At 41.0% G+C, this 27,546-nt stretch overlaps 2 protein-coding genes across 7 annotated transcripts in view; one reads left to right on the top strand and one right to left on the bottom strand.

The window, feature by feature from the left end:
* The window catches only part of PSME3IP1 (proteasome activator subunit 3 interacting protein 1), a 37,219-nt gene extending 28,826 nt beyond the window's left edge, over nt 1-8,393 (bottom strand). For 2 of the 4 annotated variants that reach the window (XM_087971742.1, XM_087971739.1), the window contains exons 1-4: nt 8,293-8,393; nt 6,058-6,198; nt 4,766-4,864; nt 2,452-2,578 (exon numbers count right to left, since the gene is read on the bottom strand). In XM_087971742.1, the coding sequence (XP_087827868.1) occupies nt 2,452-2,578; nt 4,766-4,864; nt 6,058-6,187 (356 nt within the window). In that variant the 5' untranslated portion in view covers nt 6,188-6,198; nt 8,293-8,393. The remainder of the gene's footprint in view (nt 1-2,451; nt 2,579-4,765; nt 4,865-6,057; nt 6,199-8,292) is intronic. The other 2 variants (XM_087971741.1, XM_087971740.1) reach the window with 2 other exon arrangements.
* RSPRY1 (ring finger and SPRY domain containing 1) overlaps nt 1-27,546 on the top strand; it is a 169,999-nt gene that overhangs the window by 129,367 nt on the left and 13,086 nt on the right. Inside the window, exons 1-6 of one of the 3 annotated variants that reach the window (XM_026680121.2) lie at nt 8,548-9,019; nt 18,613-19,106; nt 22,733-22,785; nt 23,998-24,110; nt 25,589-25,715; nt 26,376-26,434. The exons of 1 other annotated variant lie outside the window; for it this stretch is intronic. In XM_026680121.2, coding sequence (XP_026535906.1) covers nt 18,760-19,106; nt 22,733-22,785; nt 23,998-24,110; nt 25,589-25,715; nt 26,376-26,434 — 699 coding nt within the window. In that variant the 5' untranslated portion in view covers nt 8,548-9,019; nt 18,613-18,759. Of the gene's footprint in view, nt 1-8,547; nt 9,020-18,612; nt 19,111-22,732; nt 22,786-23,997; nt 24,111-25,588; nt 25,716-26,375; nt 26,435-27,546 lie in introns of those variants that run through there. One more of the 3 variants, XM_087971722.1, reaches the window with a different exon arrangement.

The raw sequence follows: 27,546 nt of genomic DNA on the forward strand, positions 1-27,546 counted from the left end.
ACCTACCAGAATGATGAAACCATGTTTTCCATCTTCATGGAAAAGAGGGAAAACACCTGGGAGAGGCTTCAAAATGATTCCCCAATAGTTCCATGATGGAAAATACAGGTAGTCCTTGACTTACAACAGTGACCATTCAAAGTTACAACGGGACTGAAATAAAGTGGCTTAAGGCCATTTTTCATAGTTACGACCTGAATCCCCATGAACAGGCGATCAAAATTCAGGTGCTTGGCAACTGTTTCATACTTATGACCATGGCTTGTCCCAAAGTCATGTGATCCCCTTTTGCAAAGCAAAGTCAATTGGGAAGCCACATTCACTTAATAACCAGGTGGCTAACTTGTCAATTGCGGTGATTCACTTAATGACAGCGGGAAGAAAGGTCATAAAATGGGGGCAAAACTCACATCACAAATGTTTCATTTAATAACAGACATTTTGGGCTCAACTGTGGTCGTAAGGTGAAGATTACCTGTACTTCCAGTGCAATCATAAGCAATTGGTTGGGGAAGAGGAGATACATAATAAACAACCTAAAATGTTTGCTGGGCAAAAAGAGAATCATTAGGGTTTCTTTTTCATAGACGCTGCATAGTCATGCACAGCCCACAAAGCAGGAACTGGTAAGTCACAGATGGAAACTGGAAACAACTAAGCCAACAAAAAAAATAAAAAGGATGAAATCATGGAAAATTTAGAGCAGAGAGCCTCAGTCAAACCAGCCCAACCAGCCAGAACACAGCTTAGCCACTGAGAAGCTTAGTCTGGCAAAGGCTAGCAGACGTGTGCTCGATCAGGAATTCAATGGCTTTTTATCTCTCTCCCCACCCCGCCCCCAGATTTTATTTACATTATTAGCTGCACTAATAATCTTTTACACCAAGACAAATTCCTTGTGTGTCCAATCACACTTGGCCAATAAAGTATTCTATTCTATTCTATTCTATTCTTATTCTTATTCTAGCCTGCTGTTTGTCCAATCCACACCCAACAAACTTGGTGTTTTAAATATTTAAAATTAAAGAGACAGGCAGACCATGATGAGGGACTCACCGAATTGGAGATCTGGGCAGACATGTTCACACTCTGTGGCCAATTTTTTTTTTAAAAAAAGAAGAACTTGGACTTTTATGATCATTCCTTATGGTTATTTCTTGATTTGTACAAGTTGACTGGTTTGGTCACTAAAGAGAAAATACTATAAATCTTAAATGGGAGTCAGTTTGCAGTGAGATTTATTATTTCAGCAGTCTTCAACTTATGGCTGTAATTAATCCCAGAATGAGGGTTGTAAATCATGACAGTCATTAAATGAGGCTCTTTTACCTAATGGATTATTTTTTTTTGCTGGAAATCTGAAGAAATCTGCAAACCGTGTCATAAAGTTGGGTCAAAAATGCAAATCGGTTGCCAAATGCCCAAAATGTAATCAGATGACCAGGGAGAGGGAGGCAGCTGTTGGAACTACACAAATGGGAGGTCTGGTATAAACCAGACATAATCTGAGGACTACCTGTAGGCACAGAGATGGAAAAAATTGACGCTCCCTGCAAAGGAGAAAGGCTGCCCAAGTGCCCAAATGTTGACCATGTGATTATGTTGTGATGATTGTTAAGACTGGTCATAAAACACTTTTTTCATTGCACTGTAACTTTGAACCGTAGCTAAACAAACGGCTGAAAATCGGGGACTATCTGCACAATGTTGTCCTATGTTAAAAGTTCATGACAAAATAGAATCTAAAAGTGGCAATATAAATATAAACGTGTGGATATCATGACAGTCTACTTTTCAAATCAAATTGTATTGACTGTCTCAGACCAAAGAAAGATTTAAAGCAGCAAAATAGTTTAAAAGTGTGACACATCATAGCATAGCAATGAAGCTTATTCACCCCAACTAAACTATTAAAGCCATTAATTTAGTGACCAAAGTTACACTAAAAAAGTGACTTATGACCGTTTTACACTTAGGATTGTTGAGCATCCCCAAGGTCATGCGATCAAAAAATTGGATGCTTGGCATTTGGAAATGTATTTATGATGGTGGCAGCGTCCCAGGAGTCATTTGATCCTTTTTGCGACCTTCCGATAAGCAAAGTCAGCGGGGAAGCCAGATTCATTTAACAACCGGGTTACTGACTTAACAACTACAAGGATTCACTTAACAACTGTGGCAAGAAAGGTCACAGAACAGGGCAAAACTCACTTAACAACTGTCTCGCTCAGCCACAGAAATTTTGGGCTCAACTGTGGTGGTAAATTGAGGAATAGCTGTAATGCCTTGCACACCAATAATGTAAACTTGGCACCTGTCTTAGAATAATTTAGCCCTCCAAAGAGTTCAAAGACAAGAAAAAGGCTTCCCAGAAACATGCTGATGGCTGCTTCTGAACCCCCCCCCACGCCCCAAGAGGAAGAAGGACCACACCCCCTTTTCAGGGCCAAGGATATCCGGTACTCATTCAGCTCCTTGAGGTCTTCTTCGTGACGCTGCTTTTCTATCAGAGCTTGCTGCTGAGAAACTTCATCAAGGAACTTGGACTCATCTTCATCCAGGCCCCTGATCATATTTTCTGCAGAGAACAAGCCAAGATTATCACAAGACTGCGATAAACCCACACATTTGGCTACAGCACCTCTGCCGTCTCATTTCAGCACCTTTTTATTCCATCCGTTAGGAAGATACGGGACAGCCCGTTTGATGGACCTCCCACTCTGATGCAATGGGCCACACTTTCATTTGGACCTCGTCTCCAACTTACAAACTCTGTTTCTGCAGAACGCCAGACAATTGATGTAATAACTTATATCATTTATGTAGATTTGTCTGACAATTGCATTAATTATGGAAATGTCACCAAACGGCTTTAACGGACTTTGGTTCCAGCAAACCTGCTCCTTCCACCATTCAAGGTTTTACTGAATTTTGGAAAAAAAGGCTGAACCACCATCCTGGCTGATGCTATCACAGTAAATACACATCCATATTTACCTGTTTGATTGCCATTTAATCTGCTTTCAAGATCTACATTTTCCAAGAATGGGAAAGTTCACACAACCTTCTTTTATAACATTATAGCTTCCTACATACAGGAATATTTTTTTGGCCCGAGGAGCACTTACTCATACACCCCACAGCCGACCTGAAGCAGCCCAGAAACAGGTTTCATCATATTAGGGCCTGGGCTGCCAAACTATGTGAAGCTTAACTTTAGTGCAATTTGATGAACTAGCTTGCAGTGCCCTGGTTTATGTGTGTCATAAAAATGAGAAAGCTTTGTTTATAGAACCCAATGGTCAGGAAAATGCAACATGTTAAGGCAAAATCAAACCACTTTTACTGCTTGCTATAATGCGTGAACCTATCAGAATGCAGAAACAGAAAACATAACTATAGGAAAGAGGGGCACCCTGAACTAAAATTTCTCACTATGAAATCTGGGGGTTCATTCAACAACCTGGGTTCTGAGATTAAAGGCCACTGAAGATACAATGCTTGATCTTAGCCCAAAGGCTAAGTAAAAACGTTCCCATGCATTTTTATAATCTTAAGGACTAGAAACATTAACAAAACAGTATGGGGTGTTAACTATATGAAATTCTATTCATAATCAGCAAGCCCTGAAAACAGCCGATGTCTGCAGACCAGGTGATGCTTTGCACACCAAGATAACAAAATACAATAAAGAGAGGTGGCGATGAAGCAGCACAACAGGCAGACAAAATCAATTACTTAAAATGCACCAATGGACCCTTTGAACCGAAACCAAGACAATTGGGGCTCAGCACAATGTACAGCCACTCCTTCCCAAAAGCCAATGATTCCACGACAGAAGGAAGGAAAGGCCGTAAAAAAGGGCTAGTCTAAGGATGTCGCATCTCACAACTCTCCGGATGATCCTTACCTGAAAGGCTGTTGCCAGCCAGAGTAAACAAGCCAGAGCTGTGTTTCTTAACTTTAGCAACTTGTGTGGGCTTCAATTCCCAGAATTCCCCAGCCAGAAAATCCATACACTTTAAAGCTGCCAAGACTGTGGAATACTGAGCTAGGGGGCTGAATAATTGGATATAGTGGCCACACTGAGATAATTCTGGATTGGAGAACACATTATATTCAAACATCAAAAGATGTTTCTGAGCATGCAGGAGTGCAACCATAACATCTATTTGTTAATGCTTCAAAGCAGCTGCACTGCACCTCTTTTCTAAGGATCATAGGACTTCTCTAAGGCAGCCTTTATCAAACTTAGCAACTTTAAGGTAGGTGGACTTCAAATCCCCATGTTTGGTTGGGGAATTCTGGGAGTTGAAATCCACGAGCCTTAAAGTCAAACCCTTGACATAAAGCTTCACATAGGCAAGAAAGATCAGGAAGTTAACAAGTGCTGCCAGATGGAAAGATAAAAAACAAATGCTTTCGCCTGCAGGTCATTTCCCCATTGTCCACCGATGTATGAAGGTAGAATAAATCTGCAACTGAATCTGCCACTTTTGAAGCCAAGAAGAAAAAGCAGGCAGATAGCTTCACATGGCAATGCTTTTTCCTTTCCTCTGCAGAGGTGGGCAGACTGGTTTCTGGAAGCCAGCTGTGTTACCTTGGCACAACTGTAAGAAGGTGGCAAAGCCATAAGGAAGCATTTCAGGAGAGACAGTTCTGTTCTTAAGGCTACCATACCAGGGAGATAAGAAAAAAAAAACTACACACACACAAGGGGGTCACATCGTGTGACTGAATTTCAGGGATGCTTAGTGAAACTTACTGAATTTGAACTGTTCTTCAAACTCCTGCTGCTTCTTGTCCTTCTGTTCCTGAAGTCTTTCATAGAGAGATCGAGGGTCATACACTTCTTCGGGACATTCTAGAAGAAGAAATAGATTTGTCAGTCAGAATTCAGGAATTGCTCTAATGGAAAATTTACTCCATCCATCGAGTTAATCTACCACAGGTAATAACAAGCCTTCCTGCCTTAAAGCACATCCAGCTAGCCATTTTTTAATGTTAGGAAAAGAACTGATACCTGTAAACTTTAATCTGTCGATTCCAGACATGATTGAGTTTACAATTGTGATTGGTGAAATTAATGCACATTTTCTACAAAACTGACAAGATGTTATTGCCCTAAACTCACAGTAGCTGTAATATAACTCTGTTACACATGCAACTACAGGTAACAAAGTTATTATACATTATTTTGATGAGACACTGCGATACAGTGGCTGAGATAATGAGCTGTAGATCAAAAAGTTCCCAACTCAGGCCTTTGTTATAATTTGCTAAGAGCTTCAAGAAAACCATTAGCCTCCCTCTATCCTGGCAAATTATGACTTGTTTCCCATATTTAAAAAAAACCCCACAGAAGTACTGAAAAATGTGATGAGTGCTAAAAGCTAATAGCTGAGTATGTGAATTTTCCTTTGACCTCTTCCTAACACTCGTATGCCCAGGAAGATTTGAACACAGAACATAAAATAACAGAGTTGGAAGGGATTCTGGGGGTCTTCTAGTCCAACCCCTACTTGGTCAGGAAACCCTATATCATTTCAGACAAATGGTTGTCCAATCTCTTCTTTAAAACTTCCAGTGTTGGAGCATTCACGACTTCTGGAGGCAAGTTGTTCCACTGGTTAATTGCTCTAACTGTTAGGAAGTTTCTCTTTAGTTCTAGACTGCTTCATTAGTTTCTCCTTCATTAGTTTCCACCCGTTGCTTCTTGTCCTGCCCTCTGGTGCTTTGGAGAATAGGCTGACCCCCTCCCTCTTCTTTGCGGCAACCTCTTCGATGCAACCTCTTCGTTATTGGAAGACTGTCATCTGTTCTGTGTTACTGTACTTTCTTCCTTAGCTTCCTTTTCCAGTGAAATAAATAGGAATATTTTCAGGATGACACTGAACTGGTCTGTTAGTTTCATTTTGATTATTATGTATAATTTTGCTCAAATATCCTTCCAGTCAGCCACTGTCCATGGACCAGAACTTGGTTGAATGTACCAATTTAATCCCACTGTTTGGGATTGTGACCCTTTAGTTAATCCCCCAACTGACAGTTAAGTACCTTTGGGGTCTTCAGGTTTCCGAACCTTCTCCCATTCCTCCTGCCTTCGCTTGCGACGTTCTTCTAACTCAGCCTCCGAGACAAACCTTTTGTTAATTACCAGGTCCGTGCTGCTTTCTCCACCTTCCATTCTGGAGCAGCCTATGCAGAGAAAAGGGTTAGAACCAGGCCTGTACTCATAAGCTATGCTTTCTGGCCTGGAATGGTCAATAATGCAATTTTTGCCTTGTATCTTGACTTAACAACACAGGTCTAGCACTTCGCAAGTGTGATCATTTGCAAACAGACAAAGGAAGCTGAGAACACAAAGGATATGTAACCTGAGGAGTTACCTGTATTCTGATTTTGCCCAGCAAACATTTTAGATTTTCTTAGGGGTGGATGGGTCTCTATTACATATCTCCTCTTCCCTACCCAATTGCTCACTACTGCACTGGAAGTACAGGTAATCCTTGACTTACGACAAGTGAGCCTAAAATTTATGTTTCTAAGTGAAACATTGTTACATTTGCCCCATTTTACTACCTTATTTGACAACAGTTGTTAAGTGAATCTGGCTTCCCCATTGACTTTGCTTGTCAGAAGGTCACAAAAGGGGATCACCTCACCCCGGGATGCTGCAACAGTCATAAATATGAGTCAATTATCACGTGGCTGAATTTTGATTACATGGGGACGCAGCAACGGTCGTTAAGTGCGAAAAATAGTCCCAAGGGGGCATGCATAAGCGCACCAACGTGCCTACAGTCCCTGTCCTATTGTTTCTTTTTATTTTTCTTATATGTATCCATTTCATGTATTCATAACTATGTTTATACTTATACCTGTTATAATCGCTTGACAAAATAAATAAAATTTTTTTTTAAAATGAGTAATTGTTTTTGGCGCTGTTGTAACTTTGAAGGGTCACTAAACGGACTGTTGAAAGCAGAGGACTACCTGTACAGAATGGCTCTCTCCCTGAAATGGCTCTCTCCCTGAAATCTGGAATGGTTTCCTAGTGGTCTCCCATCCTTTATGTGTGTGTGTGTGTGTGTGTGTGTGTGTGTGTGTGTGTATGCGCACACACACAAATTTTTTAAAATATACATCAATATCAATACATGAACAGTGTGGCATCTGGATGTCATTCATTTTGATACAAATAACAATGTTAATATTTATCCCATTAATCAAACATATAATTTTAATATTAGTATGCATATTTGTATTAAGCTACCCTGTTTCTCCAACAATATGGCCTCCCCCAATAGGAAGTCCCAGCATGTTTTATAGGCATGAAATGAAATTAAGCCCCTCCCCCCAAATTAAGGCCTATATTAAAACATGCGAAATGGGGGGAATGGTGGGGGGGCTTGCCGTTAGGAAGTACTTTTGTTGCACACCCAGATATGGTGCTGCCTGCGTTGACCCCGATACAAAGTGCCCCACCAACACCGAGGTCAACATCCAAGCCGTCGCCCCCCGCCCGAAGATGCAAGGGGGGGGGGGAATTAAGTCACCCCCGAAAAGATGGCCTAGCCATTTTTTCGGGGCTCAAAAAAAAAATAAGACCCGGCCTTATTATATGAGAAACACGGTATCTTTCATTATTTAGTTTACTGTTTCGATGTGCCATTCCAATGCCAATCACAATATTTGAGAGTGATGCCCTTTTTCAACCTCTAATCTTTTCATGTAGTTATTACTTTTATCCTGTTATTATAGTATAAAAATGTGAATACTAATATTCCCTCTCTCTCTCTCATTTCTACCGCTATTCTAACTTTTAGACAGGCCTCAGGCAGTTGGTAGTCTCCCATCCTACTGATTCCGGGCCTGGCTCAAGGTCGTTTACTTTATAAGGGACCCCAAAGGGTTCTGGAGCCTCGAGAGACACCCCCCCCCCCCCATTCCGGTAGCCTCCAACGAGCCCATGCGGAGTTGGCTGGGGATGATGGGAGCGGGAATCTGGAGGGCCCCCGTTTCGGGAAGCCGACTTTTTGCACGAAGGGCGGGTACACGTCATCCCAATCATGAATTTAAACTGGGCTGTCGCCGGATCCTCAGCGTCTCTGGCAAACGCCGAACCGGGAGCGCTTCGCAAAGGCCGATTCGAATCAGGTTTTGTCCCTCACGGGCAGAACCGGATCGTCTTCGCTCCGCCTTCTCCTCACGCGACCCCTTCCTCCTCCGAAGACCAGCCACTCTTTGGCCTCTCAAAAGGTCCAAAAAAGGCCGCCCCTCAGCACCCACCTCGCCGCCATGGACCCTTCGAACGACCACTTTTTCCCCTCAACACCCACCTCGCGGCCAAGAGGCCCGGCTTCTCCGAGGACACGCCCCCGACCACCCCCTCCGCACTTCCGCCCCGCCTCTTCCGCCCGCTCTCAGGCCGCCCGGCGAATCCCCGTCCAAGCCTGCCGGCCTGCTGGCCAATGAGAAATCAAAATCCGTGGCAGGTGGGCGGGGTTAACCCTCCAATCCAAGTCACCGAAAGGGTTTTTTTCCCCCCTGCTTCCTCCGCCTGCAGAAACCGTCGTCAATCAACGAAGGGGAGAAGCGATTGGTTCGGCCTCGCTATAGTTTAGAGTGGGTGGGGCAGAGAGAGGGTGGGGGGAAGGGGCGCGGCTGGGTTGCTCGGAGATGCGGCGCTGAGGAGTGGGCGGGGCCGCCCCGCTCCCCTCCCGGGCGCGCGCGCAGTGGCTCGCTCGTGCGCAGGCGCGCGCTCAGGGCGGGCGCGCCGGGCCTTTCCGCCTGGCCGCTGCTGAGGAGAATTGATGGCGAGAAGAGACCGGAGGGTTGTTACTGCCGCTGCCGCTTCGCCTTCGAGGCCCTGAGGCGAAGCCGGGTCTCGCCCTTCGGGGAAGCCCCTGCCGAGCGGCGGGAGAAAGAGGAAAAGCGCCGCGGCGTCTAGTGAGGGGAAGAGCAACCGCTCCCCCCCTCTCCGCCGCCGCCTGAGGCGTCTTCTTCGTCTGGGGAGGTGAGGAGGCGCGCCCGGCTGCCCTCGCGCGAGACCCCTTGGGAGGGGAGGTAATATGCCCTGCCGCCGCCGCCACCACCCACCCCCGTTCACACGTTCGCGCAGACCCGTGTCGCCGCGGGCTTCATTGTTCCTCGTAGGCAGCGCTTGCACACCCTTCCCGGGAGGGGTCCCACGTTGACGCTCCCTGGTCTCCGCAGAGGAGGAGGGCTCTCTGCAGGCTCGATTCCGATACGGCATTCACACACACACACACACAGAGAGAGAGAGAGAGACGCACGCACACGTGCAAAAGGTGTGTGTGTGAATGAATGGATGGGTGGGTGGGTTTGCCCGACCTCTGCCGTGCCCACAAATACAGGCAGGGGAGATTTGCACGTTTGCATATGGGGGTGCAATGAGGGGAGGGGTCTATCTGGGTACTTATGCATGGATTTAAACCCCTGCCCGCCTTTGGAGATGCAGATATGCGGGCAGATATATACGTACAACCGGATTTGAAAGGTCTTTTTTTTTTTTATTTTATCAGCTGCCCCAATTCAGTAGAAAGGGACCCTTTGATGCCTGCATATAATTGTCTGCTTGCCATCCCAATTTTCTGACTCCAGCTTGGTTTTTTTATACTGGTTTACGCGGTTTGGTCGGGTAGCAAATTGCCTTGAGTGATTTTTAAGGTGGTGGTAGCTGTGTAAATAATTCAAATACATTCATACATATTCATGTAATGCAGATTATCAAAGAAGGGAGAGGGGGAAAGAAAAATTGGCATTTTGCACAAAACAGCCATTCACATGCAAGACTCTTGGGGTCTGGTGCTCTGGTTTGCCAAAATAAATATCCCTGGTAGCATTTTAAAACGCACTACTCCAGCTTAAATTTTATTAGGGTGATGTAGCTTTTCTTTCTATTTTCGGGAATCTTTTCGGGCATCTTTTTTTTTTTTTAAATAGGCTTTCCTCTTTATTGATTTGTTCTGCTTTGCCTCCCAATACTGTGGTTGCCTGTCTGTAGGCATGACTAAATCTAAAAAGCGAATGCAATTTCTTCCTCACTTCCATTATATTCCTCTTCTCTAGAACAACCTCCTTGCCTTGCATTAATTTTCTTTTGCCCTTTCATAAGTGGACCTAAAGAGAAAATACAAGAGAGGCAATACAGATAGTCCGGGACTTAATGACTGGCCACTTACTGACTGAAGTTACAACAGATCCCAACAGAGGATTCAAAGTGTGTGTGTGTCCCACCAGTCGCATGACTGCATTTTGGGCACTCAACAACCAGCCCCCATTTACAACCATTTGCAATGCTGCAGGGTCACATGACGGCAATTTATGCCATTTTCACTGAAAATTATCAAACCCAGCATAAATCACCATTTTTTGCTAGCTTTTAGTTGCTAAAAAATAGCAACAAATGAGTTCACAATGGTGGCATGCACTTGACAACCAGATGGTAAAATTGGTCACGGTAAAATTGGTGGCCTGCCTTATGACTGAAATTGTGGACTCAGTTATGGTCATAAGTTGAGGAGTACCTGCACCCTATTCTCTTGGTCTGTACACAATGCACAGTATAGTTCCATTGGCAGAGAGATAAGCATAATTGTTCACCATTAAGGCTAAGGTGCCTATGAACCTCTACCCAGTACAACCTTGAATGTGAACCCATCCTTATCTTGGGAAGGAGGAAATGTATTTCTATGATTCAGAGGTTTGGAAACTGGGAAAAACTGAAATGTGAAGAAAGAGATACTTTACTGAAAGGAGAGCCAGAGGGAAAGAAAGTTTCACTGGAGATAAACATCTGTTGGAAAGAACTGTGAATTTTAATGCCCTCCCCACCCCAAATGCACAGAAGTGGAATGATTGAGGACCTCAGACTTTGCTCGATATTGTATTTTTATCACAAACTGGAGTTTCTCGGAGATTGGCAGCTATTTCCTCTTTCTTCTTAAGTCCAGTAATGCACAAATCACATGTGCTGCTGATAAGTAAGGAAAGAGAGGTTATTAAAAGCCCAAAATACGAACTCAGTGAAATAGCTGCCTCTTTGTGCTTCAGTGGTTAGCTTTGTGTTTTTCTAATATTGTAGGCTTCCTCAGGATATAGATAATTCTGACCTATTTGCATTACTGAGTCACTTTCAAAGCAGTAAAATTATCCATCTCTTGAGAGAGGTTGTCTGTTGCTTCTTTTCTTGAGTTCCTGCCCTGGATTTATCTCTGTTCAAAATGGAGGGATAAGCTCCCCATAATGTTAAATTTCATATTCCAGATATTTTAAGCAGCATTCCTTCAAGAGTCATCTTTGAGGGATATGTGGTGGTAATGGTTGGAGCAAGCAGTGGGTGAATACATATTTTTGGATACCTCCCTTTTTCCTTTTTTTGTTATAATCTCCCCTCTCCCCATAGTAGTATGCTAAAGGAAAAGGACTCACCAAAAAAATCACTTCGATAAGAATTTTAAAGAAATTGTGGATTTTTTGTCTATTCCTTTTAAATGCTTATCTTTACTTCCTATATCATGATTTATCTCTCTTTTGACTCTGTTGCTCTGGTTTTTTAGGAATTTCTACCAGTAAGTGACCCTTTGGATTCTAAATCAAGATGGAACTGTTAGTGCCTCCTTAGAGAATCTGTGTGTTTCCCTGGCTCCCAAGAAAACAAGCATTTGAGTTAAGGAAACACCAACAACATGCCCACATTTACTTGGAACACATTTTTGGCTTCAGATATGAAATGTTGCACATTCCTAGATAACTGCTTTTATTGGTTTACTTAAGGCTAGCAGTAGAGTCCTTTAAGGTTTTCTTGCAATTTTGTGCTTATCAGTTGGGTAGAAAAATGAAATAACCTGCAAATAAAATGGCTGTTTCTGCATAGTTACCGATCTTCTCATGTTTGTAGAAAAATTGACAATAAATTAAAAGGATTTTTTTAAACATTAAAACTATTAAAAGGGGAAGTTACTGTGTAATTAATCTCAAAATGAAATACACAATACTTATTTTGAAATCACACCACTTCCAGTATCTGTATTCTTAAAACAGCTTGTTTTGAAATCAAAATATTTTGACCATTAAATGTTTTGCATGCTACTAAGTGAGATTGCTTTTTCTTCTGAATTTTTTAATTTTCCTCACCTAGAACTAGTTCTTCACATAGAATTGGTTCATACTGTTCATGTAGCCATTATGGATTTAACAAGACTAGGATCTCAGAATATTTAATAGAATTTAACAGAATAACAGAGTCGGAAGGGACCTTGGAGGTCTTCTACTCCCTGCTGAAGCAGGACACTCTATACCAGTGGTCACCAATCAGTGGACCAGGGACCACTGGTGGTCTTTGAGAAAATTGTGGTGGTCCACAGAGAAATGTCACCCCCAAAGCACCCCCCAAAGTAATTAATCCAGGCTGTACAAGGCTGCACCGCCCACATGACCTGCGGGAACACAAGGCTTGCATCGCTTGCATTGCAACCAACATGTAGTGGGTGGAAGGGGGAAATTTGCCCCACGTGCCTCGCCTGGCCACCGGACTACTTATTTCCACTTCTCCTGCTTTCAGCTGCATGCAAAGAAAGCATCAAAAGTCTTTCTTTCACTCCCCCAAACTCTGCCAGAAATTAGTCTTTGGGATCCTGCAAGGCCTCCTGCTCCAAGAGGCAGCGCCTGTGCAACAAGTCTCACAAAGACTCATTTCTGGTGGAATTTGGAGGAGAGAAAGAAAGACTTTTGCTGCTTTCCTTGCATGAAGTCAAAAGTGTCTCTCTCTCTGTCCCCCTGAGAACAGAGCTGGAGATGGTCGATCATTAGAGGAATTTTCCTGCAGACTTTTTGGGGGATTTTCCCAGGGTCTCTGGTTCATGGGATTTAAAATTATGAGTTTGGTGGTCCCTGAGGTCCAAAAGGTTGGTGGCCCCTGCTCTATACCATATCAGACAAATGGCTGGCCAGTCTTTTCTTAAAAAACCTCCAACGTTGGAGCACCCACAACTTCTGCAGGCAAGTCATTCCACTAATTGTTCTAACTGTAAGGAAATTTCTCCTTAGTTTTAGGTTGGTTTTCTCCTTGATTAATTACCATCCATTGCTGCCTTCAGGTGCTTTGGGGAATATAGGTTGACCCCCTCTTTTTTGTGGCAACGCCTTAGACATTTGAAGACTGCTATCATGTCACCCCAGTCCTTCTAAGTTATTGGAATTAAGGTTTTGATTTCAGGGTTGGCTAGCACTATGTCTTAAAATAAAGGATTGTTGCAGTAGAATAGGAAGGCAAAGAAAAAGATAATAATATTTACCCTGCTCTAAAATTCATGTGCAAGATCCAAACAGTGTCATAAAGCTGCATGTGAAGAAGCTCTATTTCAATTTGAGGCTGCAGGTTCCTCTCATAATTTTAATGTGGATTACAGGTACAGGTCTTCAATTTACGACCACAATTGACCCCAAAATATCTGTTGCTAAGTGAAGCATTTGTTAAGTTAATTTCACCAATTTTACAACCTTTCTTGCCACAGTTGTTAAGTGAATCACTGTAGTTAAATTAGTAACACTGTTATTAAGTGAATCTGACTTCCCCATTGAGTTTGCTTGTCAGAAGTTCGCAGAGAGGGAATCGTGTCCCTGTAACATTGCAACCATCATAAATAAGCCAAGTAGCTGAATTTTGATCACATGATCAGGGGGATGCTACAACAGTTATAAGTAAAAACTGGTCATAAGTCATTTTTGTGCCATTGCAACTTTGAACGGTCACTAAATGAACTGTTGTAAGTCAAGGACTACCTGGCTACTTTTCTGTGTTCTAACAGCATACTTACTAGCCCTACACAACTATCCAGTAGATTCCTTGCAAATGAGGGTGAACATTTGTAGCTTCAAACACAAAAATGATCCATCAGTGCTGAATTTTCCTCCATATTGGTGACTGAAGAGATTGAATATGGCTGAACAATGGGAACTGGAAGCAATTTAGCCATCTGTATTTTGGAACTTTGTTTCTTCCAGTTTTACAGATGGTGTTGTTTGCTACTTTGAGAATAGAGAAATGTTATGGGTAGTCTTGGAAGAGAACGAAAACTGTCTTCTGCCCTTCAAGTTGAGTATTATGAGCTGTATTTTCGTTTCATTTGAATGTGATGCGAGGTCAGAACGCTGAGACACATTTCACCTGCCTGAGAAATTTTTATGGCATTCCAACAATTCTTCCCACACATTTTCTCATAAGAAACTGGGCAGAGAACAGAGAATAGTTTAACTACTCAATGACAGCATGGAAAAAATTGTGGAATTCTCCTGGATTGCTTTGTTTGTGATAAAAATTAATTGAGTTGCTTTTTTTGGATTGGAAAACTATCTTGAAATTCCCAGACTATTTGCTAAATTTGTAAATTGAAAAACGTCCTACGAGAACATGACAACCTATTCCAAATGCATGGATGCTCTCACCAGGAACTGAAGTTATAGAAAAGAAAAAGAAGTAAAGTTGAGAAAATATACAGGGTATGGATTCAAATTAATATTCCTATAAGTCAAATCTCGAATTAGTATTTTCTTATTTTTGACTCGAGTAAGGCATGGCTGCTGTTCCATGTATATATATCTGACTAAAGCCAATGCTTGCGATTTAGCATATTTGCTAGACATGTATTGAAAAGAATGCTAGGACTTTCCAGTAGTAGTTGAAAGAAATAAAATGGTTACAGACCTACAGCTTTTTTCAATAGACTCAGGATAACTGAGTGATCTTGGTTCAGCATGTAAAATCTTACAGTATTTTTTTTTATTTTTCACGTTTATGTATCACCCATCTCCCTCAAAGACAATTTCATAGCCTGTGGATCTGTGTAGTTTTTTATTACTAGAAGAAAATGGGTGGGAATGCATCATTTTATCCCAGTCAGCGCATAGTATGATGAACTATGAGCCACGTAGACCTGTGGCTGTTGCTTGCAACTGTTCAACAGAGCAGAAGGTGCCTTAAAAACAAGGGTTCAAGAAGAAAAACCTAAAACTGTTTATGGGAGAATATAGGTTTTAGTTTGCAGCAATTTTATGAATAAAATTCATATCCATGTTCGGAGTAAGTTATTGTTCAAAAGACTGGCTCCTGGTCCTTCCAGCTCTTTGTGGGTGTTGCATTACGGGAGACTATTAGCTAAACCATAATCCATTTGTTTGGTTTCCTCTGTTTGAACAGAGCCAATTGTGGCCTGTTCAATAAACTATGATTAAGCCAACTTTTCACATTTGATAACAGTTGAATTATATTTTATTGACTTTAGTTGTGGTTCAAATATGCCTAGAAAACCAGTCGTGCAGATGCTTAAGATAGTATAGTTGTAGCTCATAAGATCTTTTTCCCCAACTTATCTTCAAAAAATGCCATATGCCTCTTATTGTGGCCCTTTATTTATCATGATGGAAACTGGAGTGAATGTGAATATATTAATTGTGTGTTTTGTTTTGATGGTTCTTTGAAAGTGTTGTGTACAGTATTCTGTTATGAACCTTGCTATCAGAATGCTTGATCTAGCCTGTTCTTGAACATCTCGCTATTTCAAGTTGGATAAGGATCAAGCCATTAGCAGAAATTGATGTGTTGATATATTTTGCACTTTGACAAACTTCAAGCTTTGATTGAAGATGGCCTAATGGCCAGTAAGATATATGAACATTTAATTATTTATACATGCTTATTTATGTTCACCATTAATGGTTTGTCAACCTGAAAAGCAGTTTTGAGGTTAATGCCAAATGTCATCCAGATGTCTTCCAGTTAAAACAACTTTATGATTAAAATAGAGATTCTGGAATGTTTTGTAACGACCAATGAATTTAACAAAAACAAGAAGGGCAAACTTGTGGTAAGAAAATGTTTTTTAAAATAGGAATTTATTAAATATGAACTTATATAAACAAATCTAATATTAGAATATAAGGCAAATCTTGATGTGGTGAGATAAGGCATGTCCTCAGTAATTCATATTGGAAGTTCTCACATATATGGATGTTTTGCAAGAGAGACAAAAATATTTTTATTTTCTGTGATCACAACAATGTTGCTAATAACTTATGGGTTAGCTATCTGAAAGCTGAGTTTTCATATATTGGCAATCACTAAAGAAATTGAAATAAGCTTGGTGGTTGAAATATTCAAATGTGGTTTCTTAGCAATAATTTAGAGCGAGGATTTTTTTCTTCCTGATGGTTACGATGTAAAAAGAATCTCTGAAATAGTGATAATTTCATTGCATGTTACACAAATAAGTGGACTGGTACCATTTCTATAATTTTTCAGTCATTTGGATTTCTTACAAAAGAGTCCTCATCAGCTTTGAAAATATATTTGTGATTTAAAACAATGTTTAGGAGGAAATACATATTGTGTGAGTACATTGTCCAACACATTAAATAAACCTATTGCATAAAAGATGGCAATTGCATTATTATGTTCATTAAGCTACCTCATAGGAAGTATGGTGTGCAGCTTTTATTCTGATAAAGAAACATATTAGATATCAAAAGATCCTGAAACATATTCACAGTTTTATGTCTGGGTCACTCAAAAAATAGAATTCTTTCTCCAAGTATTTATATCTGATGCAATTGGTTGGTGAATGTTGCTAAAAATACACATGGCAAGTAAGATAACAGCTGAAAGCAACTTGGTAGTTTGAAGTCCTTGTTCTCTGCAAGTCTCATTTCATAAGTATTTAGTGCTGCCAACCGTTATTGTTGAACGTGAAGTCCTTGGTGCTGACTGAGCCTGGTGGTTTGCTTACAGATGTTTTGTTACCAGGCTAGATAATATCTTCAGTAGCATAAAAGAGAGTATTTGTAGCTCAGGGTTGAAACTAGCAACTGATGATATTACCTAGTTTGGATAATGAAACGACTACAAGAAAACAACCAAGCTCAGAGAATATCTTCAGTGCTAGAAAATGTTCCCTATTCTGGTACTGAAACCTTGGCAAACAAACCACCAAGCTCTGAGAGCACCAAGGAATCCACAGCTCAGCTCTGAGCTTCCATCGATACCGTTGTTGAATATGCATGCATGGTCTTCTGAAGTCTCTGATCTGTTGATTTTGGTTCTGTACGAAGCAGCATATTCTTTTAAAAAGCGCTGACTTCTATAAGTGTATTTTCAGGATAGGAAGTTTCCTTGAGATGCATCCTGCTAAGTCTATCCCAACCTTTGAATGGTTAAAAAAAAGAACAGAGCTGGGAAAGAAAAGACTGTGGTCCATCAGCTTCGGGCAGCAGATGGGATGCTAACACTGGTTCCGCTTAACCTTTATATACAGTATGTAGCCGCTAATGTCCATTTATTTAATACATACACTGCCATAAGAGAGATGAAAGCAGCTATTGAGGAAGGCTTTGTAGAAGAAAGATAATAGTGAAAAGAATAGGTAGATAGGAAAACTTGTTGCATAATAATGGTCATGTTAATTTGGTAGTGGGACACTTTTTACTTCAGCTGCTATATTTATGCTGTTTGTATAATGTCCTATGCTTTTGCGTAGTATTTAATTATTCTTAGTCACCCAAAGACATACATTTGAACCAAATGGCCATATACATTTATAAATAGAGTGACATTTTAATTACAAGATTTTGTGGTGTTTTTGCAGTTTCTACAGAGCTGCAATTTCAAGAAAGACTATCTTGGCAAACACAAGAGAAACAAGTTACCCTTTATTAGTAAAGAGACCACATTGTCTTGGAAGAGTCCTAGAATTCTACTTAAATCTATTTAAAATTATGTGTCTCCACAAATTTTGCTACTTGTGATTTATAAGTGAATTGTTTGACATAAAGTTTTTTGTGCTACCTGTTACATTTGCATTGTCTCATTTGGTAGACAGTCCATCTAACAGGTAGGTTGCCTTATATTGGGAAGACTTGGGGTGACTGACAGATATGTTCCTCTGTAGAAGTCTGAAAAAAGCATGTCTGAGAATTACCTGAAGGATTTTCTATGTTCATTAGTTTCCAAACTATTTTTTCTGGGTATAGATAGATAAATAGAAGGCTGTGTGTTCTTTTTGCATCATTTTCAAGAAGTATGCACAGCCCCCCCAAAATAATCATAGGTAAGAAACTCCAAGCTGTGTGGCCTCAATTGCTCCTCCTGTCATCTGTTGTACTAACTGGTGCTCCCTTTGTCTTTTCTTGGAACCAATCAATCTATTATTGATGGGCAGCAAAGAAGAGAAAGCCTGGAAATTTACTTCTTGCAAAGAATACAAAGCTTTCTAATATGGGGAGATGCTATAGAGAAAAAAATAAATAAATTGTGGCATGCTCTAGCTTATTGTCCTTGATGTAGCTTTGAATAACAAAGTGTCTGAACCTAGAACAGATAATAAATAAACCATTGGTGACCTTAGCAAATTTTGGAATAATCAGGCAAGGTTTGCAGGTGGGACAGATTCCAAATTTTATATTTTCTGCTAAAGGTAACTGGTGAGTTTAAGGCACAATGACATGCCACTGTCAATCTATGATTTGAATATGGAGGTGTGGGAGGCTTGTTTGCTTCATTATAATTTAAATTCAGATTGATATTTTTTTTTGCAGGTCTCTTTTGGATAACCAATGAGTATCACCAGTGATGATGTCAGAAAGTAAACCAACCATTTCCTGCCCATTCCAGTTTTTACAAACTTGTATGATGCAAAGGCTACAATTCAACTTCCCCAAAACATTGATTTTAAAACTGTCTAGATGATTGTTGTTGCTTTGGTTGTGCTCTATGCAAGCAGAAACCTTTTCCAAGGTTTACGGCTGACCTTTGAACAGCATATTCTCTGTTTGCTACAAACCTTGGGAGTTAGCAGCATGGGCAATTCCTGTGTTTGTCGAGAAGACAGCGGTGCAGAAGAGAATGCAGAATCCAGGAATCACCAGGCAGAGAACAGCAGAATGCCTGTACCTGAAACAAGGAGCCATCAGAGGGACCCAGTACGGCCCCCTCGGCGGGGGAGGGGGCCACATGAACCCAGAAGGAAAAAACATAATGTCGATGTGTTAGTACTTGACACGCTGGCAGTAATTCGGACATTAGTAGACAAGTAAGTATCTGGAGAGCAATAAGGCAGTGAATGAACCTGAGTGCTACAGATTCCTCATTTGCTATCTGGAGCCATCAGAGGGCTGAAGCTGTAGACTTAATGAGATAAAAGTGGGTGTGTTTGTGGCTTCCTTGAGACACGTTTTCAGGATGCTGAATCATTAGTAACATTGGAAAGTACCTATTAAGAAGGTAGTTTTGGAGAGAAACTCTTAGCTAAACATACCCTCAGTTTTTTGGTGTCTGAGGGTAGCAGATTTGTAATTTCTGCTAACTTTTCAAAAAAAGATTGAATGGATTAGATATTAGATCAGCCACTTTTGGTCGTGCTGCTTGGAGAACTTTGGGAACTGCAGTTCAATGATATAGGGAAGCTATTTATGTTTCTTTTGGTTCAGCCTTAGTTTTAACGCTACCTGGATTATAACTTTTGTTTTAGGTTTGTAACCCAACACACCCTAGTTCTGCTTTATAGCCTTTCATCAGTCAAGGGTGACATAATCAAATTAAGCAATATAGGTACAATATAAAAGTTGTTAATAGGCATTAATCACACACATGTTTTAGTGAAAGAGGCTAAAGCTGGTTCCACAGTCTTTGAAAGCACACACATTTTTGACAGAGGAAATAATGTGTGTTATTTGTAAATGCTCCTGGGATCATTGTTGATGAAGGATTTCCATAAACCACTTTTTCAGGATGTTGACAGTGAATCACTAGATGAAAACTTTGGAAAATGCCTGCTTACAACACAGTTTTGGGAGAAACCTTTATCTGACTCCTGTCTCTGGAATTTGAGATCATTGCATTTTGTTGCCAAAAATGGTATAGGGTGTGTGTGCATCCAGTCACCAGAAGTCAAGCTTAACAAAGAAAACTGTTTTTTAAACCACAGAGGTGCCAAGCCAGCAAGCTGTGGCCCTCTACTACTACATCCCTATTGCACTGGTTTCTGGATGATGTAATAGATGCGTTACAAAAAGAAGTGATGGAGAAGGAAGAGTGCAAAGTAGTTTGTGGCTTTAAAAGAAGACTAGATAAAGTCATGGAGGATTGGTTTCTGAGTGTCTCTTATGATAACATGATTATCAACAAGATTAGAATCATATACACCAAATACTAGACATTTAGAAAAAGGATCAAGATGCTGCTGTTGTTCCCCTGAATTGTTATTGGCATTTGATTAGTCGCTGTAGGAAAAATACTATATGAGTACAGGTCGTCATCAACTTACGACCACAATTGGACCCAACGTTTATGTTGCTAAGTGAGAAATTTGTGAAGTGAGTTTTGCCCCATTTTACAACTTTTTTGCCACATTTGTTAAGTGAATCACTGCAGTTAAGTTAGTAACACAGTTATTAAAGGAATCTGGCTTCCCCATTGACTTTGCTTATCAGAGGGTCGCAAAAGGGGATCACATGACCCCAGGACTCTGCAACCGTCATAAATACAAGTCACTTGCCAAGTATCAGAACGTAAATCATGTGACCGTGGCGATGCTGCAATGGTCATAAGTATGGGAAATGGTCATAAGTTGCTTATTTCAGTGCCGTTGTAACTTTGAACGGTCACTAAGAAAACTTGTAAGTTGAGAACTACCTGTAGTTGTGGAGATGTTGAATCAGATCCAGCTTCAATTCTACCCTCAGCTGTTGAAGCCCACTGGTTTACTAGTCATTGCCCACGTAGCTCATCATTTACTTGTTATGGTGAAAGTAGAAGGAATGCTATGTAGGTAACTTGGGATGCTAGAAGAATGAAAGAAGTGATTTTAAACAAAGTTGAACATACGTCACTTATTACGGGTAACCTTCAGGTTACAACCACTTGTTTGAAGTTACAACAGTGCTGAATTAAGGAAATGATGACCAGTTCTCAAAGTTTCAGCCTGTGATCAAGATTGGGTCGCTTGGCAACTAGCTTGTTGCAATTCAGAGAGCGGCAGCATCCCCTGATCACATAACTGCCATTCACTATCTTCCCTGCTGACTTTCCACAAGCAGAGTCAATGGGGAAGCTAGAAGAAGGTTGCAAGTTGCTTCCCATCCCATCCCACCCCACCCTGTAGCTTGCTCTCTGAAGCATGGCTTGGTGGGGAATTCTGGGAGTTGAAGTCTACAAGTCTTATAGTTGCCAAGATTGGAGAGTCCTGTTCCAGGGTACCTTTGCTGTTAACAAAAGCTCTCATAATTCTTTAGATCAGGGGTCCCCAACCACCGGTCCGCGGACCGTCCCGGTCCGTGGAACAAGTCCTACCAAGGCAGCTGGTTTGCTAGCGCCGCCATTTTTTGATGAAAAGTGCTTCCGGTAAGGTCACCGGAAGCACTTTTTCATCAAAAAGATGGCGCCAGCTAATGCCGGTACCACGCGCGGCATAAGAAAGGTTGGGGATCACTGCTTTAGATGATCATTCTCTATCAGTCATTCTGTATCTCTTGTGTCTTTTCCGGCAAGGAACGAAGCATGTTTGGAAGGCATGCAATATTGAAACTTCACTGAAGTAAAGATGATCATGCTGGCTGTTACTGGTATAAGGATGTAAAAGAGCCAGGCAACCCTGCATATTCTCCTTTGAGTTCTATAATTAAAGACAGGCAGAATATCAATGTCATGCCAGACATTTGCTTGCATTGGATTTTGCAGGTGCTCTTTATGAAGTCCCCTCATTGGCTAATTAGTTCTGTTCCTATTTCCATCGGTCTTTTGTTATGGGGGAAAATGACTAGTTTTTCACAAAATTGTACGAACCCCTTTTTTTTTTGGCACATCCTTGGATAAACAGCTGTAATTGTTATTTTGGTCTCTGCAGCAGTAGCTTGAATGGCCATTTATTTCACTTGGCTCCAGTTATCCTTCCATGGAATCCAGTGTCCCGAAAGTTACCCCATTTTATCCCCCAAATAATCCTATCACATTAAATATGCTAAAGACCCTCAGCTGAACTGCGTTGTCTGTCTGAGGTCCTGCACTTAACGTTATTTTGTAAGCTAGCAGTAGTAAAAGCCCTCCATTTTAGGAGAGAGGCTGGCACAATTGTTGTAAGGATGAAAGGCAAGATATACCTGCTGGTCTAAACTCCTTGAAGAAAGGATGATGTAAGAAGAATTTCTTGGACAGTAGAGCGTGACCATTCTACAGATTAGATAGAGAGCTTTGTCATGAGTTGGGACTGTTGGTAGTCCTTGACTTACAAATATTCATTTAGTGACCATTCAAATTTACACCAGCACCAAAACATTTATGACAACTGCGGCATCCCCATGGTCACGTGATCAAAATTCAGACGCTTGGCAACACACACATTTACCACGGTTGCAGTGTCCTGGGTTTACATGATCCCCTTTTGCAACTTTCTGACAAGCAAAGTCCATGGGGAAGCCAGATTCCCTTAACAACTATGTTACCAACTTAACAACTGCAGTGATTCACTTAACAATTGTGGTAAGAATGGTTGTAAAATGGGGCAAAACTCACTTAACTGTCTTGCTTAGCAATGGAAATTTGGGGCTGAATTGTGTTCATAAGTTGAGGACTACCTGACTATCTGTACTGTTTTTCATTCAATGTGAGCAGATAGAAATGTACCAACTCGGTAATAATTAACAAGGTTTTTTTTTCTTTTAGTGATCAGGAACCTCCTTATTCGATGATGACCTTGCACGAAATGGCAGAAACAGGTATTTCCATTCCATTGTGCGGCACTTCAGATATTCTTTGTTGAAATAAACTTTTCACTCTGGAAAGACATACAGGGTTGCAGTGTTTGTTTATTATGTGAGGTTGAGCAATCATTTAAATGATACTTCTGCCTGGCAGCAAGCTTGGTAAAATAAAATAACTATTTCTTTGATAATTATAAGCATACCTGTTTAATCTGGCTAAATTTATGACTTACGCCCTTGGAGAAAATCAGCCTGCCAGCTGACTTGTTTTGTTTCTACTGTGATTGAGTAATTGATCTTAGAATTGCCAAAGGAATCTAGAAAGAGCCACAGGTTAGGAAAGGGTTCTGAAATTACAGAAGAAAGTTGAAGTAGAAGGTTTTCCTACAAGAGTTGTTCTTTGTGCAGGGGAATTTTGCAATTTTGCAAAACTTGGACCACGGCGGGCTGTCTGAATGGTACTTTCCATCTAAATGGGAAAGAAAGTTGTAATTAAAAACCAAGAAGGTTTGCAGGAGCAGGGAAGACCTCCAGTGTGTACGGATAACTCTAGATTTCCCCCAAGCTGCTATGCGTATTAAGTATTTGATTGCTTGGCACAGTTACAGAAAGTCTAAATTGTTCTATTCTGAGGCTCCATGATCAGTTGAAGAAACTGGAAGCTGCTCATAAAATTCTGCAGTTTGGTTGCATAACTTATGGGAAACAGTGTTACATACCTACTTATGACCATTGCTTTATCCCAAAGTCACATAAACTTTCCCATCCCACACACATTAAAGAGAACAAAATCTGACCCTGCAGGGATTGTAGAAACTCATTAATAATCTTGCATGCAATGAGATGCATTGTCTTCAGTGGAGAATATTTTGCTGCACAACTGATTGTGTGTTTCACCTGTGAAAAGTGTTAAATTCTTTCTCTAGCACCATCTGCCCAAAGCATCCTGGGTTCCACAAACTTGTGTTGCTGTATTTTGTACAAGTGAAAGTTTGCCCTGACATTCCATTCGGGTATTAAGAGTATCTGTCTTGACTCCCAAGAGGCCTAATTTTGTCCTGCCATTCCACTCTGGATCAACAGCCAATCATTTTATTTTTAACATGTCTGAGACAATTTGTCCCGTTGAATTATTCAAATGCTGATGAAATCCTGCTTTTGATTAGTGGTATGTCTCTTTATTTCATTAAGTTAAGATCTTTGCTTTTATTCTTTGGTGGTTGACAGATGAAGGATGGCTGGAAGTTGTCCAGTCCTTAATAAGAGTTATTCCATTAGAAGACCCCTTGGGACCAGCTGTTATAACTTTACTCTTGGATGAGTGCCCATTACCAACCAAAGTAAGTTAAATATACAAATTGGTCAAATAAATACCTGATTAAATTTAAAATTAAAGCAACCGCTTTAAAAGTCTACTTTAATCTCCTTGATTGTAATCTTTAGAAGTGTGCTTTTTAAAAAAATGCAGGTCTCAAATGAATAAAATACCTCAGTGTGATTGAATGGGAGATGTTTGTCAGTTTTATATCAAAAATATAACTTGAATAAAAATTTAGAAAATAAAAAACCAGTGATTCGAACTATGTGTTCTAGCAAAACCAATTTGATTTTAATCAATACAATATGTATCTTTCATAGAAGGTCATTGTGTAATGTGTCCTCAGAGTAATGCTAAACATACAGATATTGTTTATGTAATTAATTTTCCAAGTTCTATATTATTTATTTTAATTCATCATCACTAGTTGTTCATATAAAAAGATCTATAGTTTGTGCCTTGTTAATTCATAGTTGTTTTTGTATTCTATTGCTGTATATCGATGTTTTTTTCTCATAATATCAAAATATCAAAAGTATTTGCAGTTCAATAATAGGAAACTAAGAACTCTCGCTTTCATTTTTGTATTTTTTTCTCTAATTTTGAAATTCTGATAATTCTATTATAAAATGGTCTAAAAAGTTATTTGCTCTGAAAAAATAGAATAGTTATTTTAAATAACTAAATCTTAGATAATCAGAATTCAGTATATGATTCCTAATGCTGTATATTTGAACATATAATTTGACTATCAATATAGATATAAAAAACAAAAACAGTAGAAATTTGAAGCAGCTTCAAAATGGTTACATTTGCTAACTGCTTATTATTCAATTATGTTGTGTATATCAGTTTTCTCCAGATTGCTGATCTTTTGCTTCAGTCCACAATCCTCAGTGATACCCATTGTAGGGACAAGGTTAACAGACATGCAGAATGGCTTGGGTGTTTTCTTAGTTGTGACTTTCAGATGTAAAACTTAAATATATTTGTTTTACGCTCAAATTTGTTTGAAGCATAATCAGGGAAAATATGGTTTCTAGTTTTCACGTGTTTAATAGTGTTTCTCAGCTCCCTTCAATCTTGTGACTTCTAGTTAAATGTTGTGAGCCATCACTGTTGGTGTCTTATCGTCCGTATTGGAAAGTTGTCTTAAGTACAGTCTCTCCAAAAGAAAAAACTTGATTTTGTTATTTCATAGAAACATAGAAAATGGATGGCAGAAAAAGACTCAATGGTCCATTGAATCTGCCTCTTGAGGGTTTTTGGTATTGTTTTCTTTTTAATTCACTCCTTTATTTTTTAATTATTTTTATTTTATTTTATAAATTTTGTTGGTGCAAATTCAGTGCTTACTATTAGGATCAAGGGTTATTTTAAATTCAGCTTGTGCCTGTATAAGTATAGATATGTTATCTTATACGGTACTAAGAAATGAATGGAATGGAACGTTTCTTTTGGTGATCTGACATTCAACAGCCTGCTCCTTTTCCTGTGTAGGATGCATTGCAGAAATTGACAGAAATATTAAATTTAAATGGAGCAGTGGCTCTCCAGGATGCCTGTCATCCTGCCAAACATCGGAACACCACTGCAGTCCTGGGCTGTTTGGCAGAAAAGCTTGCAGGTAAGGATTCTGGGATGTCTTTATGTCCCTTTGGGGAGGTTACAGTTCAGTTCTTTAGGATTTCTCCACACACCATGTTTCTAGGTTTTACAGCTTCACCCTCTTCTAATCTGTAATAAATATATTGTCTATAATTAGACATCTGCTCATAAAGCATCCTTCAGATGTCATGACAGTGTTTTAATCTCTTTAAATTAATTTGTAATCCCTGATGCCATTTGCCAGAATGCAGTACGGTGATTTATGAGTGGTAGGAGTGAGATGTTTACATATAGATTCCTGTTCTTCCTTTGACTCCCCCTTATATGGCAGTATCTACAGAGGGGAAGTCTATAATTTGTTTTGTCAGAAGGAAGGTGGGAAACAAAATGTCACTACTGAATTTAACCAACCTTTTTAGAAGGACAAACAAGACTGGAGGTGTCAGATTATGTAAATCACTTTATGTGTTGCTTGTATTCTTCTGTGGTAATGAGAGAGAGAAAACTTTAGTCAAAAAAGATTTTTGCAGCTCTATCTTCTTTGCTGCATGCTTCTTCCTTCCGTAAAACAAGAGAACTGGGAAGGCAGTGCAGGATCCTAAACTTTTCTGAAGAGACTTCTTAAACAATGTAAAACAGCACCTTCGATGCATGTGTTTCATTTTTAGTGTTTTTACAGGCCCTGCAAGTGTAGGTTTACTCAGCCAAGGAATCTTGGAGTACTTACTGCAGAGCTTGGTGAGTACCAAAATAAAACAGTATGCTAAATATTGTGTGTAAACATTTCAAGGGATTTCTATGCCCTGATCTCATTTAGTCTTGTGTCACTAAAAAAAAAAAGGAAGCCTCAGCATAGTGTCTTGCAATTATTTTTCAGTGGCACAGTGAAGGGTGATAGGTTTTGGTGAAGAAGAAGAAGAGAAGAGCCATAATTCAGAAGTTAGCATATTTGCTTAAGACACTGACATCCCTCCAAGCCAGTCTCTACATGGTTACTGCCAAAAGCTGCTACTAATGCACTTACCGTATTTGCCGGCGTATAAGACGACTTTTTGCCCTAAAAACATGCCTCCAAGTGGGGGGTCGCCTTATACGCCGGTAAATACATTGTCACCGGGTGCAAGAGCGACGGGGCGGAGCTCCGCAACTTGCGAAGCCCCTTCAAGCCCAGCCGAAGTCTCTTCCTCCTCCTCCCACCCACCCACCCACCCTCCGCCCGGCTCGGGCGCATGAGGCCAATCTGGAGGTGGGGTGGGGGGGAGCGGAGGGTCTCTGGTGGGGCTGCTTCGCGCCAGCCAGCCCCGAGCCGCGTAATGGCCCAGGGAGTGGGGGGAGAAGGTGGTGGGGTGGACTGTGGCGCCCTCCTTCTGGGCAGCGGGGCGGGGGCGGCAATTTGCTCCTCCGCTTCTCCCTCCCTCTTTGAAAGACCGGGAGGGCTGTGCTTGGGGCAGGGGGTGTCCTCGGAAGTTCCTGATGGGACCCGCTGGGCAGGGCCACCCGGCTCCCGAGCTGCTTCCAGGGTCCCCTTGGGAAGAAAAGGGTCCGGTGGGCGGTGGAAGAAGGCGAGCGCCCTCCTCCCGCCCCTGTCCCGTCCCGTCCCTCCTCTTGTCCCCTCCTCCCCTCCCCGCTTAAGAGAGAAAGATCTGCCTCCCCTGCACCGAGCTTCCACCCGGCGCCGCGTCTCCCTGCCAGCGCACGCATGCGACTTGGGAACCGGCCAAGCGACTTTAAACCGAGCGGAGGCCAGAGATAGCCGGAATTACCCTCCACACCACACACACACACACACACACACAGAGAGAGAGAGAGAGAGAGAGTTGGCAGCTGTCCATCCCCACCCTTGAGTCCCG

Source organism: Notechis scutatus, chromosome 9 (assembly GCF_049901735.1).
Source record: "Notechis scutatus isolate UNSWTSFEM ecotype Mainland chromosome 9, rNotScu1.2, whole genome shotgun sequence".
NCBI lineage: Eukaryota > Metazoa > Chordata > Lepidosauria > Squamata > Elapidae > Notechis > Notechis scutatus.